Source organism: Fusarium proliferatum (assembly GCF_900067095.1).
Source record: "Fusarium proliferatum ET1 genome assembly, contig: FPRO_scaffold001, whole genome shotgun sequence".
NCBI lineage: Eukaryota > Fungi > Ascomycota > Sordariomycetes > Hypocreales > Nectriaceae > Fusarium > Fusarium proliferatum.
In genome coordinates this window covers 3,432,413-3,448,983 of record NW_022194790.1, presented here as the reverse complement: position 1 = coordinate 3,448,983, position 16,571 = coordinate 3,432,413, and the positions used below count along the sequence as shown (strand labels likewise).

Sequence of the window (16,571 nt, the reverse complement as noted above, 5' to 3'; positions counted from 1 at the left end):
CCGTGCACCCCGGGCCAATCGAGTTTTTAGCATGCAATGTTACTCGACGACGTGACCTGGGCTTGCATATCGTAATTACAACAGTCCTTGTTCTAGCATTGCAGTGGCAGAGTGGCATCCTCGAAGCCCTTGCGGTAACAGGATGCATGCTCGCATCCAATCTAGATGCATTCAAAGCCCTCCGAAGACACAGTCTGGGATCTCTCCACGATATTCGTACGGAGTAAACATTTACTAATTATTCAAGCAAACATTGCTGGCCATACTGTAGATCCATAGGCTTTAAGGTTTACTGAACACCCCCACGCTAGTGCTGTCGGCGCTTCAGTTGGAACGCATCAGTCCTCAACTTGGTGCACCAGTCCTCTAAAATCCTAAGTGCTTCAGGCGCTCAAGCGGGCCGTTTTCAGCCCAGGCACATTGAGTTAGGCTTTCTCATCCAACTTTCTATCGCGTTCGTCATTGTCTGGATCGGGGTCTACTCTACTCTCTTCATTTCCATTATGTGGGAGTCATATGTCTCTTTTCTTATTGCTATTGTCTGATAACCCTTTACCAAGAATCTCCCTTGTCTTTATTCTATACGTCACGCCACTCATTCCCTCACTTTCTTCTCCGTGCTTGCGCCGCGCTTGTGGTGGGACTGCATTAGAACCTCCATCCCAGTTGTCTAGCCATTGACCTCCACTCCAAACTCGACTGACCTCGACGGCTTCTTTCAATTCTTTTCTCCCCACATCAACACTGGTCTGGGCAAGGCAAACACGGCACCTCACACGGTAATCTCAGCTGTATGTGTCTGTGTCATGCATACACAATATTGCTGAAACCGATCCTCCTTTTGTCCTTGTTCTTCTCAGCTGCGAACATCGACGCCAGACTCCATTTATCACTCGCTTCCGCGCTCAATACTGTCTGCTAGCTCTTGAATCAAGACTCGGTCCACGGTCTCCAGCTCACAGTCGACTGCCCGCTTTGTCCCGGTCTTGGTCTGTGTCTTTTCCCGGTCTCGATTATTGCAACGCAAGAGGTCAGAGGCTGCCATCGTCACCGTGCTCAACCAAGGCTACCCGCCGCGCTAGTCGAGGTACACTAACGTTAGCCTTGCTTGTCCTTGCTCTCTGTGGTTTGCTTTTTATCAAGGGTAAGGGTTCACTTCTGGCTCCTGTTGCGTTGCTACTTCGAAGACAGCACCTGGAACACTCTCATATGCCACCCCCTTTCCATTTCAATCCTCCCCTCAAAGAATTCAACGGCCGAGTACGTTGCTGGCGGTTTTATTCTATTTTGAAAATTGCTTCTTTCCAATATCGATCCCTTTCTTTCATTGTGCTGGCTAGAGCTAGAATCTCTACACTGTTATGCGCTATTGCGTCGTCCCTTCTCAAGTCACTGACAATACACAGCCAAGTCGATACCACTTTTGAGAGACATACATCCGATTGCGCGCAGCTTCCCGCGTTCCACCCATCTATTACTCCCTTGATCAACCAAACTAGGCCATCCTTACGAAGGACTAGAATCCACACGTTTTGCGACATTCTTCTGATATTACTTTCGACGCTCAAACCTTGGAGGGTGACATTAATCGAGCGAAGCCGTCCGACCTCTCCTTCCAGTTCACTTTGTTAATGGACCGACCGGCCTTTCAGGACGCCTAAAAAGCCACTGCACCAGGCCTCCAATTTCGAGCCTGCGCGCATTCGAATCCTTGTATTGCTTTTTTATTGTTGCACATTCGATCTCAAGTTACAATGACGACAACATTGCCGCGCCCGTCTCGGCCTTCAGTTGGGCCTCCCAATATGGCACTGCCGGCCCTGCCAGTGAGCAAGACGCGCAAGAGCACAGGAAATATCCCCTCGCCCACAGCCTCGATCAGATCAGCCCCAGGCACACCGCGATCCGGTCTTCGAACGCCATCGACAATGAGCCTGGCCCCCCCAGGCCCAGCACCGTCAGCCGCACTCCCACAGCCAAGGACTGGCTCTGGTGTCAATGGTCCCGGAAAGACTCTCCGCAAGAGTGTCAGCATCAACTCTTTCCCACAACCGCCCAGGGGAGACACACGCTCAAGCAGCGGCGTTCCGCCTAGTCCAAGGGCCGTAGACAAGCCCCGATCGACAAGGAAGCCATCAAAAGCCGCAAAGGAATCCATGTACAGCACAATGAGTTCGAGCACACCAAGCTTCCTTAACGGTAGCGGGGAAGGAAAGTCGATTACGAGTGTACGCATGTCAGACGGCTTGATCAGTGTTGCGTCACCACCTCAAAGTCGTAGTTCTTCAGCACAAGATTCATACTCGACATCAGCCACGACATATGATGACCCCGCGGAAGGATCAAGCCAGAAACCCGATGCTTCAAATGACAAGCGAGCATCCAAACATGATGGCAAGGGGAATGTCGTTGTAAGTGTCAGGGTTCGGCCAGACGCTAACGGAAACAACGGGAGCCCTGAGGGCGAGTGGATGGTCGATGGGCGCAAGTCGCTCATCTCATTCAGAGGGAAGGATGGTGGTGACCATTACTATGGTATGTACCCAAGCAAATGAAGTCCCGCCTAGACTGACATCTTAGACAATGTTTTCACGACACATGACAATAACTCCAGAGTATACGACCATATTGCGAAACGACTAGTCCGACGGGTTATGGAGGGTTACCATGGTACTGTCTTTGCGTACGGTATGACCGGAACCGGAAAGACATTTTCTATGCAAGGAACCGCTTCATCTCCAGGCGTGATTCCACTTGCCATCACCGATATCTTTTCATACATCCGAGAAACGCCATCACGAGAATTTTTGCTGCGAGTCAGCTATCTGGAGATTTACAATGAAAAAATCCATGATTTATTAAGTATGCCCATTGCGAACGGCGTTGGAGGGGGTGCACAGCAAGAAGAGATCAAGCTACGTGAAGACAGCAAGCGCGGTGTGTATGCTACCCCGCTGAAGGAAGAGATTGTCCAGAGCCCTACACAGTTGCTGCGAGTCATTGCACGGGGTGACCAAGCTCGAAGAACCGCCAGCACACAGTTCAACGCTCGGAGTTCACGAAGCCATGCAGTCGTTCAAATTGTTGTGGAGTCTCGGGAGAGAATACCAGGTGTTTCAGCTGCGGGCGAGGGTAAGCGGTCTGGCCTTTTGCCTGGTGGCGTGCGAGTATCAACACTCAGCTTAATCGACCTGGCTGGCTCCGAGAAGGCCGCTGAATCTAAAGAGCGTAGACAAGAAGGTGCTCATATAAACAAGAGTCTGCTCACACTGGGCACGGTTATTTCAAAACTTTCGGAGTGGAAGGAGAAAGAAGCAAAGGGTACAGACAAGGAAGGGAAGCATCTTCCATATCGCGATAGCAAACTCACTCGGCTGCTGCAGGGAGCTTTATCTGGGAATTCTCTAGTGAGTATTCTTTGCACGATACAGATCGGAGCCGGTAATAGCGCGGCCTTGGCCAACAACCACACCCTGGAAACGATTAATACCCTCAAATTTGCCTCGAGAGCCAAGAATAATATCGTCAGTCATGCAAAGAAGGCCGAGGAAGCTCTTGGAGCTGGTGGCGAAGGCGGAGCTCGAGTTCTGCTTGAGCGATATCGCATGGAAATCTCGGAATTGCGCCAGCAACTTGAGTCTCAGGCAAAAAAGAACAAGGGGGAAGTGGTGGAGGAAGAAAAGATACACAACGAAGAGGAAGAAAAGGCCAGAGAAGCTGAGGCTGCGGAGCGACATGAGGAGCAAATTCTTGAAATGCAACTCGCCCGGACAGCCCTGAAGGAACGAATCGACCATCTGAACCGCCTGATTCTCAGCTCAAAGTCCATTGGTGTCAATTCCAATGGGTCAATAAGCTCTCTCGGACAATACGCCCGGTTTTCCCAGTTCTCGCAGATATCATTGCCAGCATCAATTCGCTCGTCAGTTGCCACTTCTGTGGGTGGTAAACCACTGATGGAACGTACATCATCTATGACATCGGCATCTTCGACCATCGGGCGTCGTTCTAGTGGTGGACAGAAGATCGGGGATGAAGTTGGAGACGTTGAAGATGATAGTGCTGGCGAATTCGGTGACGGTACAGCCTCCTTGACGGCTCAGAATCGTGCCCTACAAGCCGATCTCGCAGACAAGAATCGGTATATTGCGACGTTAGAAAAGCGTCTTCTTCAAGCACGTCGCGCAAGCTCTAGTCGGGCATCTGTGGGGTTTGCGGCCCCAAATAAAGCTATTATGGTCGGAGAAGATCACAGCGTATCTGCTGCCTTGAGGGAAAAAGACTCCGAGATAGCAGATCTTCGAGCAAGACTTGACGATAAGGACAGGATGTTGGCTGCTTTGAGAAGTGCAGCACGGTCACGCGACACAGCCGAAGCAACTGTTGAGCCTCGCTCTCCGCCTCCTCAACAAGAGGCCCATCCTGACGTAGCCAGCGGCGCGAAACCAGTGGAGGTGGAAAAGAAGCGAACCCGAGGTGTTGACGAGATGAATAATCTTTTGGACGAGATGCTACAAGATAGGGTTGAGAGAGGCCAGGTGGTACGTGGCAAGCGAGGTAGCGTACGTTTGGCGGGTGGACAGAAGATGGACTCCTTGGCAGAACCCAACTTTGAGCCTTTACGACGAACTCCCACGCCGAATCCCCCTGAGGAGCGCAAAGACATGCCGGCAGAGGCATAGAAGATGACACAAAGTCGAGGAATTCATCATATCGCCCCCTTTCTGGAGTAAATTGGGTCGGAGACTTATTGAGCATACAGGCGTTTAAGGAAATTGGCATTGTTTCTTGCGGGAAAAGGGGGTTTATTTGCGTTATACCCGATTACACTTTCTTTTGTCGCTGGGCGAGAGAAAAGGGAAACGGAATGATCAAGAAGACATTCCGCCTTGGCTTATGCAAGCGGCCGCATTTTATGTTTATTTTAGGGACTTGGTGAGAAACAGCGAACCGTAGAGCCCGTTTGTGTTTTGCGAACAATTTCCTTTGTGCCAGGAAGCGGGCAACCACCGTTTTGACAGGGCATTGTTACCTTCGTTTTACTTTATTCTTTGGGGAAGAGAGCTTAGTTATGTACTTATACCGTGATGAGTTGAGAGTGGGAGATTTGACAACAACATCAGGACGCAGCACTTGGCTGTTGCAGGTAGTTAATGATGGGGAACGAAAAAGCATGAGGCAGAGAGATAAGAATGAAGGAATCCTGACATTCGGGCCTCAATAATGATGAGAGAGATATGTGACATGTAAGTTGATGTGTACGGCTGTGTGTGTGATCAGAGCCCTCCAAGATACTAACTTGGATGTGCTGTGCTTCAAAGTTGCATTGAGACACAGGCTTCTAGAGCTCCGAGGTTACTTGAACAACAAGCACCCTGATAAGGCACATCGCATTAAATCTTTTAGTGCCCAAGGCTTTATAGTGGCACGACTATCGAGTCAGACGACTTCAACTTCACACAATCCTCGTGCTAGGGCCCGAGATTGTTTCTCACACAAACATAAAACACGAGGAGAAAGAAGCTTCCAGCAGCTTGCACGGCATATTGTTTCTATCAGCTTCCGTTCCTAATTTGACATGATCGGTTTACTCAGCCCCATGAAGGATGTGTCTTCGAAACATCGGGGAGCTTTTTTGTTTCTTGTTGTAGTATGGTTGAAACATTAAACCCAAGATATTCGATTAGTTCTTTGATTTTGGTTGGGTTAACTTCGTGTGGCCGTTTAAGTTATCACCAGGTGGAAGCTGAATGGGTACGAGGATAACTCTTTCTCATTGGCTTTGGCCGGTTGAAGCTCTTTAATCTGAAACAGGTCTGAAATTAGCGAAAACCCGAGCAACCCCGGCATTATTTCTACCCCTGTCAAGACGGACAAGGAGCTGTACCTTGCAGAAGCGCGGACTAGGGTGGAAGGCTCTCGGACCTCGTGAGAGCAGCTTATTAGCTGGTGACAATGTTTGTCAAGGACCGAAGAATCCGCGAATGAAAGGGCTGAAAGTGCTTTGAGCTAGAGTGTCACGTAGGGAGAGTTGCGTAGCTGTTTCGGCTGTTAGCCACCACATACCGGTTGACAGCTTTTGTCTGGCGATTGATGGGCCGCCTGCAAGCCCATCGCCATTTCATCCCCTCAATGCTTGCGTGAAGCGCTGCCACACAGTTGGCTGTCTCCCAAGCATCTGTAACAGCTCCCAGCTTAAACGGCGCAAGATCTGACGGCCCATGTGATGATCGTCGGCAACCGGAACACGATATGTTTCCTGTTGATTTTATGATGACATGGCGGAAGGCACTTTTGTGCACAGCATATTGTGCCCCTGCCTGCGTAATCAGTCTGAGGTAAATCATGGTCAAACCCTGGCGTTCCTTCGTCCGCTGCCTTTGAAGAACCCCACGCAGTGCGTGCGACACGACTGTCGGACTAAGCTTAGCTTGCGATGCTTTCTCTTTTCAACGGTCCGAGGAACGGGATGTTATACAGTTTGATGAGTATGGAGGTGATAAGATTTGGAGCAACGTTGACCAAACCATGCCTTGTCCTTCTAGTTACATTTTGACTTCAATAAGTGTGCAGCTCTCGTCTGTTGGAATATACTTGACATACCGGGTATGTACCTATCCATGCTTTTTGGACATTGCCTCCCTAATCTGATGTTTTATCCGTGCTCGAAGCATCCCGCAGCAGGTGTTGCTTCGGACTTGCTTCCCATCCAGGGTACTCCCTGTCGTGGGCCGAGCCCCATCCGGTCTTCGTCTTCTTTTCAAGTCCATGATCCGAAGGATTTCATATCCTCAACGTCTAAAATCTAGAACTCTTGTTTCCTTTTCTTGGTGCCCCACGGGGATCTTTCTTCTTCTCTTGTTCTTTGCAGTGCAGGTCCAAGGCTTGATGTCTACACTCGCAACTTGAGCTCTTATTCGATTCGTTACACATTCCTTTCCTTACCTTGCGTTCCATTTTTGTCCTATTCTGAACATTTGGCTACTCGCCCATTCAGGTTTCGATTCCACTACTTATCTTGGGAAATATTTCACTGCCTTGTTCGTGACTGGGTGGGCGACTTCAACGGCTGGCTTTCATCCAGGTCTACCAAAGCCAGATGAAGAACATCCACTGAAACGTCCGTTTGAGAGCACTTGCGATCACCATTAAAGAAATACGGGCAATTTTCTCTTGTGTTACACAAACTGGCAAAGCAAAGCAAACAGTCTTAGGCCTTCCTTTTAGCCCAATCCGCTCTCTTCGACCTGGTTTGTCGTCCACCGGATCCTTCATCGTTACATTCGCAATTCCATAGTACCAGCTTTGGGTTCTCGACTGGCAACTTTATTTTCATATTGCTTGATTCTCTCGCGTACATACCTTCATTTTCATACAATTCCATGATGTCTGGTCCTACTCAATCAAAGATGCTGGTCGTGCCGCCAGCACTGAACTTGCGCCGAGCTAGCTCTTACAACGCCCAAGATCGTGGGCCTGTTTCATCAACTTCATCCCGTTTCAATTTCAACCACCTATTCTTTTCACCGCCTGCCTCTCCAGCACTTCCAGCTCTGGTACCTCGACCTCCAAAGAGGACCTCAAGCCAGATCTTGGTCGCTCGACCGAGCCGAGTCTTTCGACGACTTTTCCTTCTCGGTATCCTGCTCTCGATCACATACCTTGTGGCATTGGCTTTTCAGAATCCAGATGCCATTCCAGCGGCAGTCTGGCCTTATTTTGGACAAGAGGAGTTTGAGATGGTTGGCCAAGATGCCTTTCCAGATTTCCCCACGCCCATTCTTATCAACGACATCAAGGGTCGCTCGAAGTGGACCGTCTTTATACCACCAAACGGGGACTTTCCCTTGACTATGGACCAGTATGCAGAGATGGGCAGTCAATGTCGAGAGGTTTCTTCCCGGGCAAGAGATATTCATCACAAGGCCCCGATCACCGAAAAGGCTATCATCAGCTATGATGCTAAAGATGAATACTATATCGACGTGTATGATGCTGAGAGATCAGGCCTTCTAGCACCCTACAAGGGCATTCGTGCCAAAAATAAGGGTAAATTTGTTGGCGTGGATAAAAAGCACTTGAAGCATAAGCCGGTGTGCGAAAGCACCATGACCTTTGTTTTGGAGTCCTCAGATGCTGGCCTTGGCAACACACTCATGATGCTGTGGACCTTCTACGGACTAGCAAAGCAACTCGACCGTGAGTTCTTCATTGTGGATAAACGCTGGGCCTACGGACCTTGGACCGAGATTTTCGAAGCTCCTCCTGTCCCTGACTGTCGTCCTCCTCCTCGACACCACATGGTTCCTTGCCCTTTCCAAGCTCGCCACTTGGTCGTTTCCTCTGCGACAGCTAAGGAGGTATTCCCGGCGCTGCTGGCCCAAAACCATCGAGTTGCAGGAACCGAGGATGGATTGCGGGATCTCTTCGAACTGGCTCGTATTGGATATGAGGATCTGTTTATCTTGAGTGATGAGGATCAGGCTTATGTCGATGAGCGTGTGACTGCAATTCAAGCAAAAGCCAACGCTGAGGGTAGTCTCATGACGCATATACCCATCATTGGGCTTCACGTTCGTCATGGTGATCAGCATCCACTCGAATTTCAATACCGCGATACCTATATCCCGGCTGATGTCTACCTTAAACAAATCACCCGTTATGTGGACGAGTACTACAACATGACAGGAATGGAAGATGACACGCAACGCCGGCATATTACTCTCCTGGCTTCGGACGACCCCACAGTTCATGAGGAGCCTGAGTTTTCTCATACCATCCTTTCCCAAGATCGAATTCGTTTAGCTTCGAAGGGTGCGATTGCCCGCGCAAGTGGCAATCATCATTCACTAAATGACTTTGTTGAAAACACGTTTGGTTGGGAGGGTGGTTTCTTTGCTCCCCTTTTCTGGAATCTTGGTGTTGAAAGCAAGAATAATGCGGCTGAAGCACCAGCAGGAGTCAATGTCGATGGTGTGAATGAAGAAGCCAGACATATGGCACCGCCTTCTGAAGAAACGCTCCGACTCCGTAGTCTCGTCGGCCGAGCGTACATGATGGATCTGGCCGTTCTCTCGGAGTCGAGTGATAAGATTGTTTGCACCGTGAGTGCTTCAGGGTGCCGCCTACTGGCCGTGATGATGGGATGGGAGGATAGCATGGAAAATGGGGGCTGGCATAACGTCGATGGAACGTATGGTTGGGCAGGGATCGACTGGTGAGCTAAAGACAAAATTTCACTCTTTCATTGAATGCTTTCTCTTGTGTGAAAAGTCTAAAGGGGCATAAGGATAACGGTAAGACGTACTTGACGTCACAAGCATAGGATGGTGTTGGCTGGCGTTGATTCTGGATAGCAATGAGATACCAATCTTTCCTCTTTTACTCAATAAAAATGTATTACAAAGATGGTGTTTAAGTGTGTTTGGGCTCTATCTTCATCCTGGTGTATAAGATAATGTTTCACATCAGTGAGCAAGCAGACAATGGGGCATCTTGTGAGGTATGAAAGCTTTACTAGCAGTTGGTTGAGCAATAGTCAATGTGGTATTTTTAGGGTCACAAATCCAGAATCAAATCATCGCTTGCCCAGATCTTGGGCTACACCTTAAACGCCGTCTACCTACCACAAACCCAGCTGCCTTCCCAGCAACTAATATACACCATGGACTGGTTTCTGCTCCCTCATCAGTCATCTGTCTCGATACCGATAGACGAGTTCTTGAGCTCAATCTCTGCCCTGAGCTGTTTGATGGTCTGCTCAATACGAGTCCGGAGGATCTTGTTTGTAGTACGGGCCAGTTCTTCTTGCTTGCTGGTAAGCTGGTTCTTCAGGTCGTTAATGAAAGACTTGACGCCCTTTTCTTCGTCGCGCTGGGCTCGGGCATCCTCATCCAGATCCTCATCGTCGTCGTCATCATCATCATCCGAAACTTCCTCAGACTCATCCGACTCAATGCTATCTTGGAGGGGCGCAGGGGTATTGGCCTGTGTGGTTGTCATTGGCGTTGGAGCATCCATACCGGTAGCGGGAGTTTCATCGCCCATTTCCCCGAAAGCGGCCTCCAGATCGGCTGCAAGGTCATCGTCGCCGTCTCCGAATACATCTTGGCTCTGGAAGTAGTCCATACCATCATCATCCATATCGCCTTCGGCATCCTCGTCCCCGCCGTCCTCGTCCTCGTCTTTGCTCTCGTCGACCCATTCCCAGCGCGTAGAGCCGGCTTTAGCATCCTCGGCGAGCAGGCGTTCGACTTCTGCTTCTTTATCCTCAATCTCCTTTCGACTAATGGTCTTGGCGAATCGCCGGTTCACACAATCGTGCATCGGCGGTGTTAGGCCGTGTGGCCATTTGAAGTGTTGGTCGATCATACTTGGTAGAGGTGTTTGTCTTGCTTCAGCTTCGTTGGAAACTTTCTGGTACACCAAAAGCATTTGACAGATGTCTGCAGACTTGAGAAATGATTTGCGATCCCATGTCTTCATCGCTTCTGTAACTGTAGGCAGGTCCACCATAACAGCAGCAAATGGTTGGCCTTTTACTGACACGACCGCCCTTCGAGAGTCCTCTTCAAAGAATTTGAGTTGTATGTCTGCTCCTCCCTGGCTCCGAGGAACACCCATCTTACCATTCTCCATGCACGAGCGCACATAGTCACAGTGCTCTCCTGGTAGCATCCTCAGGACAAATTGTTCCTCTATCGAAGGATCCTTCTCCCGATCGCTCGCCTCTGAGTCATAGCCATCTCCTGGTGGATGTACTGGTGCGCGTCCCTTTGGCTTCACCACGACCGTTGGAGTGAGCCCTGACTTCGTTGGCTTTAGTTTTATTTTTGTTGTTGGATGCGCCGAGCCTAGCTCATCATCTAGTTCGTCGTGTGCGCGCTTTTTGCTCTCGACGAGTTTCTGTGTGGGCTTGGGTTGTCGGCCAGCTTTCGTCTTCACTGGGGGTTGTTCCGCAGGCGTTGAGGGTTGCGATTTTCCGATCTTGAGCTTCACTTTGCGGCTACCTTCCGTCGGAGTTGGAGTCGGAGCAGCTGGCCCAGCCGGGACCGGGACGGAAGGCGTCGCATTCGCATCGGCGACGAAAGACGAAGACCGGCTAACGTTGAGCTTCAGACGAGGTTTTGCGGGTGGTTGGCCATCCTTTGGTGTCGGTGTCGACATGCTGCAAATGGAGAGCTTAAGGTATTCACGATGCTCAATCCAGGCGAGGATAAACTATGGCATTCGTTCCTTGTGACTCTGTTGTGGGGGGGAGAAAGGGTACAGAACCTCACTGATTAAGTCGATGCCTGAGATGATGCGAAATGTCCTTTTATTAAAGTAGAGGTAGGTACGGTTAGGAAATTGAAACGGAGGACCCGCGCAGCGCGCATCTAGGTATGGACTAGGTCCACTTTTACCCGCTGGCCACATACTGTATCAGGCATTGTTGGAAAATGGGAAACATGAACAGTCTTTGTATGTACCTATGTTTTTCTCCGTCTTGACAGTGATTCGCTTACTTCCAGTCAAAATACACCAATGTTCTATTTAATCTGTCCACTCAAGCTTGCTTCAGAAATTGGAGGGTCCGTGTTTTATTGACCACAAGAACTTCTGTTGCTGAGTCTATCACATCTTGCCACGATGTATTGCGGCCAGTTTCCTCGAGACTTGGTTTCTTTGCTCTGCTAGTTCTTGTCTTTGTGTTGGATGCGCGCTCGCGAATCGCCTGGAGCAATAGCTTGGCAAGTACCGGGTCTCGTTGCCCTTGTTTCTTGAGGTAGCTAATGATGAACTGGTTCTCTCTCATTTTTGTGGTCTTGTGTTCGCGGTTCCAGCGCTTCGTCGAGTTGATTGCATCGTTAACGCGAGACTCTAGAGTCGACGAGGTCGGAGGGGCTTCGTCATAAGTTAGTGTTTGGAAATCTCAACGTCCTGGGCCAGATTGACTTACTCTGCTGATGGCGGGCACTTGAGGCGATATCCGTTTTTGCCTTTCGCATTGCTCGTGTTTCTATTCCAAGCGGAGATGGGCTTGTCGGAGGCTCATTGCCCCTAACACCTGCATGTCGCGAGGCGTTAATCATTCGACCTGATATCTCATCTATTTTCGTTCTTGCGTCCTCCAGTTGGTTGTTCCACTCCATTGCGGTATCACTCATGGCCTGCTGCAACCTCTCGATGTCCGCTCGTGTCGCAGGCTCACGGTTATGCCCAACGTGAGCCATGTAAGCCTTGACTGTTTGGATCTCAATCATCATCTTCGTCATTCTTTCTTCATTCTGGCGTCTGAATTCTTGATCATCAGCGGTGCGGAAAACGAGCTGCTGGACTTCTTTTTCGAGTCGACTGGCAAGCGAGAAGACAGTATGGAGGTTGAGTTCAAAATGCATATTCGCGAGCGCCTCTGCTTGTTTTAGGAGTTGGTTTTCTTCACATTTTGGACTATTTGGGGTTCTTTGAGTGGACGAATACGCAACATCAGGGAAGGGTTTCGATACAGTGAACGCTGGAGCAAAGTTGGCCGAGGATTGGCTCGAAGGGGGCGACAGAGGTGCACCAGTTCCCTTAGGAGCTGATCGGTGGCGGTTCTGGCTCATATTGAAAGCAAAATAGGTTCCCTTTTTTTGAGAAGAGAAGCGAGACAGGTATCGATGAAGGATGCTCATCAGAATATAAATGGCCCGGTGGTGATAGAAGGGAAAAGAGGGCAAGAGACGTGACGCCTCCATGAGATTCTAACTATTAGGTTGTTTGGCTTTCCCATCTACCTTACCTTCCCCAAGGCAGGTACCTAGGTGTAGAAAGGTGCCCAATGCCTACCTAAGGTACCTGGGAGGTAGGTATTGAGTGTTTCCTTCTAAGTGAAAGTGCTCCAAATTTGTTATCGAAGAGTGAAGGAAGGAAGGAAGGAAGGAAGGGGCGAGCTTTGGAGAAGGTTCAGAAAAAGGTACAGGAGGCATGGAAGAGAAGCTTCTGAATCACGCACAACACGTATCTTACCTTGCCTAGGTACCTACTGAGGAATCTTAAAGATTCGCCCTAAGGTGCCTTTACAGCTCGAAAGCTATCATCTTCCACTTCATTTGATAGGTAAGGTTAGTAAGTAATAGGATGTACTTAGCATCGCATTCTATAACGTTGAGGTGTGCTTGTGGCAAATGGGACCCTGTAGCCCAGCAAAACAATTACACATATTCGATCTTGACTCGAAGAACTTACAATTTGAGCGTACGTAAATGCCGTGCAATATATAGCTCGTTGCTTGCTAGAATAATGAATGCACTCGCGCGCGCAGGACCAACAGCTGTATTACCCAAGCTCCTTCGCACCATGGCATTCATTACTCAAGGTCACCAATAACTTCAGCATCTTTCCCCTTCAATCTCTCCCTACCAATCCAGTCCATGAACATACCGACATCCTTAGCTATCGCGCCAGAAAGACCTAGCTTCTGCGCCCACATAGGCACCAAGCCTTTCGCATCAGATGCTGTCCCCATCACCCATTCCAAGCTTCCATCGCCTAATTCTCTTACCCTCTCAACACTTGTGTAAGCCGCCCGAATTGGGCCATCGTGCTTGGACACGTTTGTTGCGTCGTCACCGGCCCGGATCGCGATTTGAACAACAAGGAACTCCTTGCGTCCACGAACAGCAGCTGTGGCTTGTAGGACAGGAAAGACACGCTTTGACAACGGCCCAGGAAGGTCATGGACAGACTCTTCATGACGCAGTGTCCAATCAACCCAAGTTTCGCCGTTCAGCTGAATCTCAATGCCTGAGCAATCCCATTCCTGTAGTCGCTTGAAACTCACCACGCTTGGCGTAAAGGTCTTCTCCGCCTCACCATGCTTCTCCTTGAAACATCTCAGAAACTCATCCCAATCTGCCGTGCCCTTCTCTTTCTTTGCTTCGTGAGTACTCCGTCGAAGCGCCCAAAGCTCTGACTGCGCTTTATCAGGTGGCATCCCAAGCCCAGGGTTCTTCTGAGCGACAACCCCAAGAGTCTCAGCATCAACAGTACGCTCGAATACATGAACAGAAGCGGCAGATCCGTCGTATGTTTTGACTGTCTTGTGTTTCCAGAGATCACTTGTGGACTGGAGTTCAGTGGCAGGCTCCACGGAAGGGATCTCGGAAGGGACGGAGTTTAGAAAAGGCAAGGCTTCGAGGATAACTGAGGAGAGAAGAACCTTGAGTTCTTCTGGTTGTGCCCCTGCATATGGAAGTTTAGAAGGGCGTATGCCCCATAAGCGGACAAGAGGGCCATATGACTCGTTCATGATGTCTGGATGAGGTGCTGGTCTCTGGCTTTGGTCAAGAGTACTGATGTAAGTGGTATTGATAAACAATTGCTTCCCAGGTGAACAGGTCGAATCTTCGTTATAAAAATAATTAAAGAGCAGCAACAGAGCTGATGATAATGCTGGTGAAAGACGTGTCGCCAGTCTCCTCGCAGAATAACAAAGCTACCTCTCAGACTGAGACTGGTATGAAAGCAGCACAGTCGTCATGGATGGCGCTCAGCTTGGTGGGGTCCAATTGCCAACTTCCGACTTGGTATGCCCCCATGAGATCGACTCACCTAACCATCAGATCATTACATTCAGGGGAAAGGATGCAGAAAACTGTATTGATTCGTAATTTAATCGTTGCTAATTAAAATTTTATAGATTCTATCGCCAGATCTTTGCTGGCATGGCATGATAATTGACTTCTTTTTTTTTTTGGAAAAACCAGCCCAGCCATTACAAAGCACTCAACTCCCGAGCATGCCCATTGCGTTTGCCGCATATATACAACTTATTTCGTGTTGTCTCATCATTCTTTCGGACCAAATCTACTGCTGGCGTCTTTCCCAGTGAATGTTGGCGGGCTCCAGGGGTCGCGAGAAAAGCGAGGCATAGTCGGTATCGATTAGGGTGTTGCCGCCATCCACATTACGGAACTTGAACTCACGCACAACCTCAGCAACAATTGTCTGAAGTTGGGCGTTAGCAAAGTGCTCGCCAATGCATCGGTGGCGACCAGCACCAAAGGGCAGGTAAGGAGAGGCGGAACCCTTGCTGACAAGACCGTAGCCATAGTCGATCTTCTCTTCGTCATCGCCACGGGTAGCCATTCTAGGGAAGTTGGGAGAGTCGGCCTCCCATCGGTGAGGATCCCACTCATCGGGGTTGGGGAAGTAGGCCGAGTCAGTAGCGCTGACACCAGGAGCGGCGAGAAGAGTGTGCGAGGTCGGGATGGTGTACTTGGTTCCAGGGACAGGCATGGGAGACTTGACGGCGCGCATGATAGAGTGGATAGGAGCGTGAAGGCGGAGAGTCTCCTTGATAATGGCCTGGTTGAGGGGCAGCTTGGCAAGGTCGTCGTAAGTCAAGGGAGGCAAATCAGCACCGAGTTCTCTGACCTGCTCTTGGTACAGCTCCTCCATGATGTGAGGGTACTGAGCGAGACGGAGCATGATCCAAGAGCTGGTAGAAGAAGAAGAGTGCTGGCCAGCCATGAGGAGAGCAATCATCATATGGGCGACCTCATGATCAGGGACAGGGGTGCCGTTCTTGTAAGTAGAGTTCATGAGATGCTTCATCATATCGTGCTCGGTGTCGTCGTTATCCTTAGCGCGTCGCTCCTTAATGGTGTCCATATAAATCTTGGCAACAGTGCGCTGAGCGTGGTCGCGCTTGCGGTTCCAGGGGAGAGGAGCCCAGTGAAGCATAAAGTTAATGGGAGTGAAACCCATATCGAGATCGTGGTAGAGAGCGGCCAGAGACTCGTCAAACTTGTTACGAATGACGCTGCCCTGGAGGGCATGAGAGGCAGTGAAGATAGTGATCTCGGCCATTTTCTTGGGAATGTCGACAATACCGGACTTGCCCTTGAAATCGGGGCTCTTCTTGAAGTAATCGCGAACCTCGGCGGAGATAATAGGCACATATGATCGGAAGGCTTCGGTCGTGAGGGCGATTTTCATGAACTAAAGGCACTTCTATCAGCATGTTGCTACGCAAGGATCAGATTGTCGTTTCTAACCTTCTTCTGCTCCATGAGTTTAGCATTAGGGCAATCGTACACGACATCCTTGCCGAAGACAGGAGTAGTGAGAACCGTGTAAATCTCCTCGGCAGAGACATCCTTGAGCTTTCCGTTGAGGATGAAGTCGTTTCCAGTGGGGCCAACAGCGACAGTGGTTTTCTTTCCAAGGAGGACAAAGGTGAAGACATCACCATGCTAGCGCATAGTCAGCGTTTGGTCATGCAGGTTTTCTGGCGCCTTGTGCGTCCGTCCAAAATTCGTCTCCAATCCTGGATTTTTTGGGCTTGTTAAACGTACCTTGGCGCGGTTCTCCCTGAAGAACTTAGGGGGGTCCATTCCGTATGTGATAGTGCTTCCAACGAAGGGGAACCAGTGGAAGACCAGGGGTGGTTCATTGCGGTTCTTGAAGAGTAGCTGGTTGAGTACATTGAGGACGACAGAGAGAACTATGAATGCTCCGAAGCCAATTCCAATCTGCTGGGCCAGAGGAAGCTCCTGATATTGTTGTGCGAGCGGGTGGCTCGCAAGTTCTTGGAGGAGACCCAT

The 16,571-nt window shown here is 49.8% G+C and overlaps 6 protein-coding genes across 6 annotated transcripts; 2 read left to right on the top strand and 4 right to left on the bottom strand.

Moving 5' to 3' along the window:
* Positions 1-1,805: 1,805 nt before the first annotated feature.
* FPRO_00957 (uncharacterized protein) lies at positions 1,806-4,682 on the top strand (the record flags this gene model as incomplete). Its single annotated transcript, XM_031220669.1, has 2 exons — positions 1,806-2,535; positions 2,581-4,682. 2 exons carry the CDS (start codon positions 1,806-1,808, stop codon positions 4,680-4,682), a joined length of 2,832 nt encoding a protein of 943 aa, XP_031075515.1.
* Positions 4,683-7,385: 2,703 nt separating this feature from the next.
* On the top strand, positions 7,386-9,221 carry FPRO_00958 (uncharacterized protein; the record flags this gene model as incomplete). Its single annotated transcript, XM_031220658.1, has 1 exon — positions 7,386-9,221. One exon carries the CDS (start codon positions 7,386-7,388, stop codon positions 9,219-9,221), a length of 1,836 nt encoding a protein of 611 aa, XP_031075514.1.
* Positions 9,222-9,687: 466 nt separating this feature from the next.
* FPRO_00959 (uncharacterized protein) lies at positions 9,688-11,166 on the bottom strand (the record flags this gene model as incomplete). The annotated part of the gene is made up of 1 exon (XM_031220647.1): positions 9,688-11,166. One exon carries the CDS (start codon positions 11,164-11,166, stop codon positions 9,688-9,690), a length of 1,479 nt encoding a protein of 492 aa, XP_031075513.1.
* A 382-nt stretch (positions 11,167-11,548) lies between these two features.
* On the bottom strand, positions 11,549-12,587 carry FPRO_00960 (uncharacterized protein; the record flags this gene model as incomplete). The annotated part of the gene is made up of 2 exons (XM_031220636.1): positions 11,549-11,886; positions 11,942-12,587. 2 exons carry the CDS (start codon positions 12,585-12,587, stop codon positions 11,549-11,551), a joined length of 984 nt encoding a protein of 327 aa, XP_031075512.1.
* A 743-nt stretch (positions 12,588-13,330) lies between these two features.
* On the bottom strand, positions 13,331-14,272 carry FPRO_00961 (uncharacterized protein; the record flags this gene model as incomplete). Its single annotated transcript, XM_031220625.1, has 1 exon — positions 13,331-14,272. One exon carries the CDS (start codon positions 14,270-14,272, stop codon positions 13,331-13,333), a length of 942 nt encoding a protein of 313 aa, XP_031075511.1.
* A 557-nt stretch (positions 14,273-14,829) lies between these two features.
* On the bottom strand, positions 14,830-16,571 carry FPRO_00962 (putative cytochrome P450 51 (eburicol 14 alpha-demethylase); the record flags this gene model as incomplete). Its single annotated transcript, XM_031220614.1, has 3 exons — positions 14,830-15,966; positions 16,023-16,220; positions 16,323-16,571. The coding sequence occupies 3 exons, from the start codon at positions 16,569-16,571 to the stop codon at positions 14,830-14,832; spliced, it is 1,584 nt and encodes a 527-aa protein (XP_031075510.1).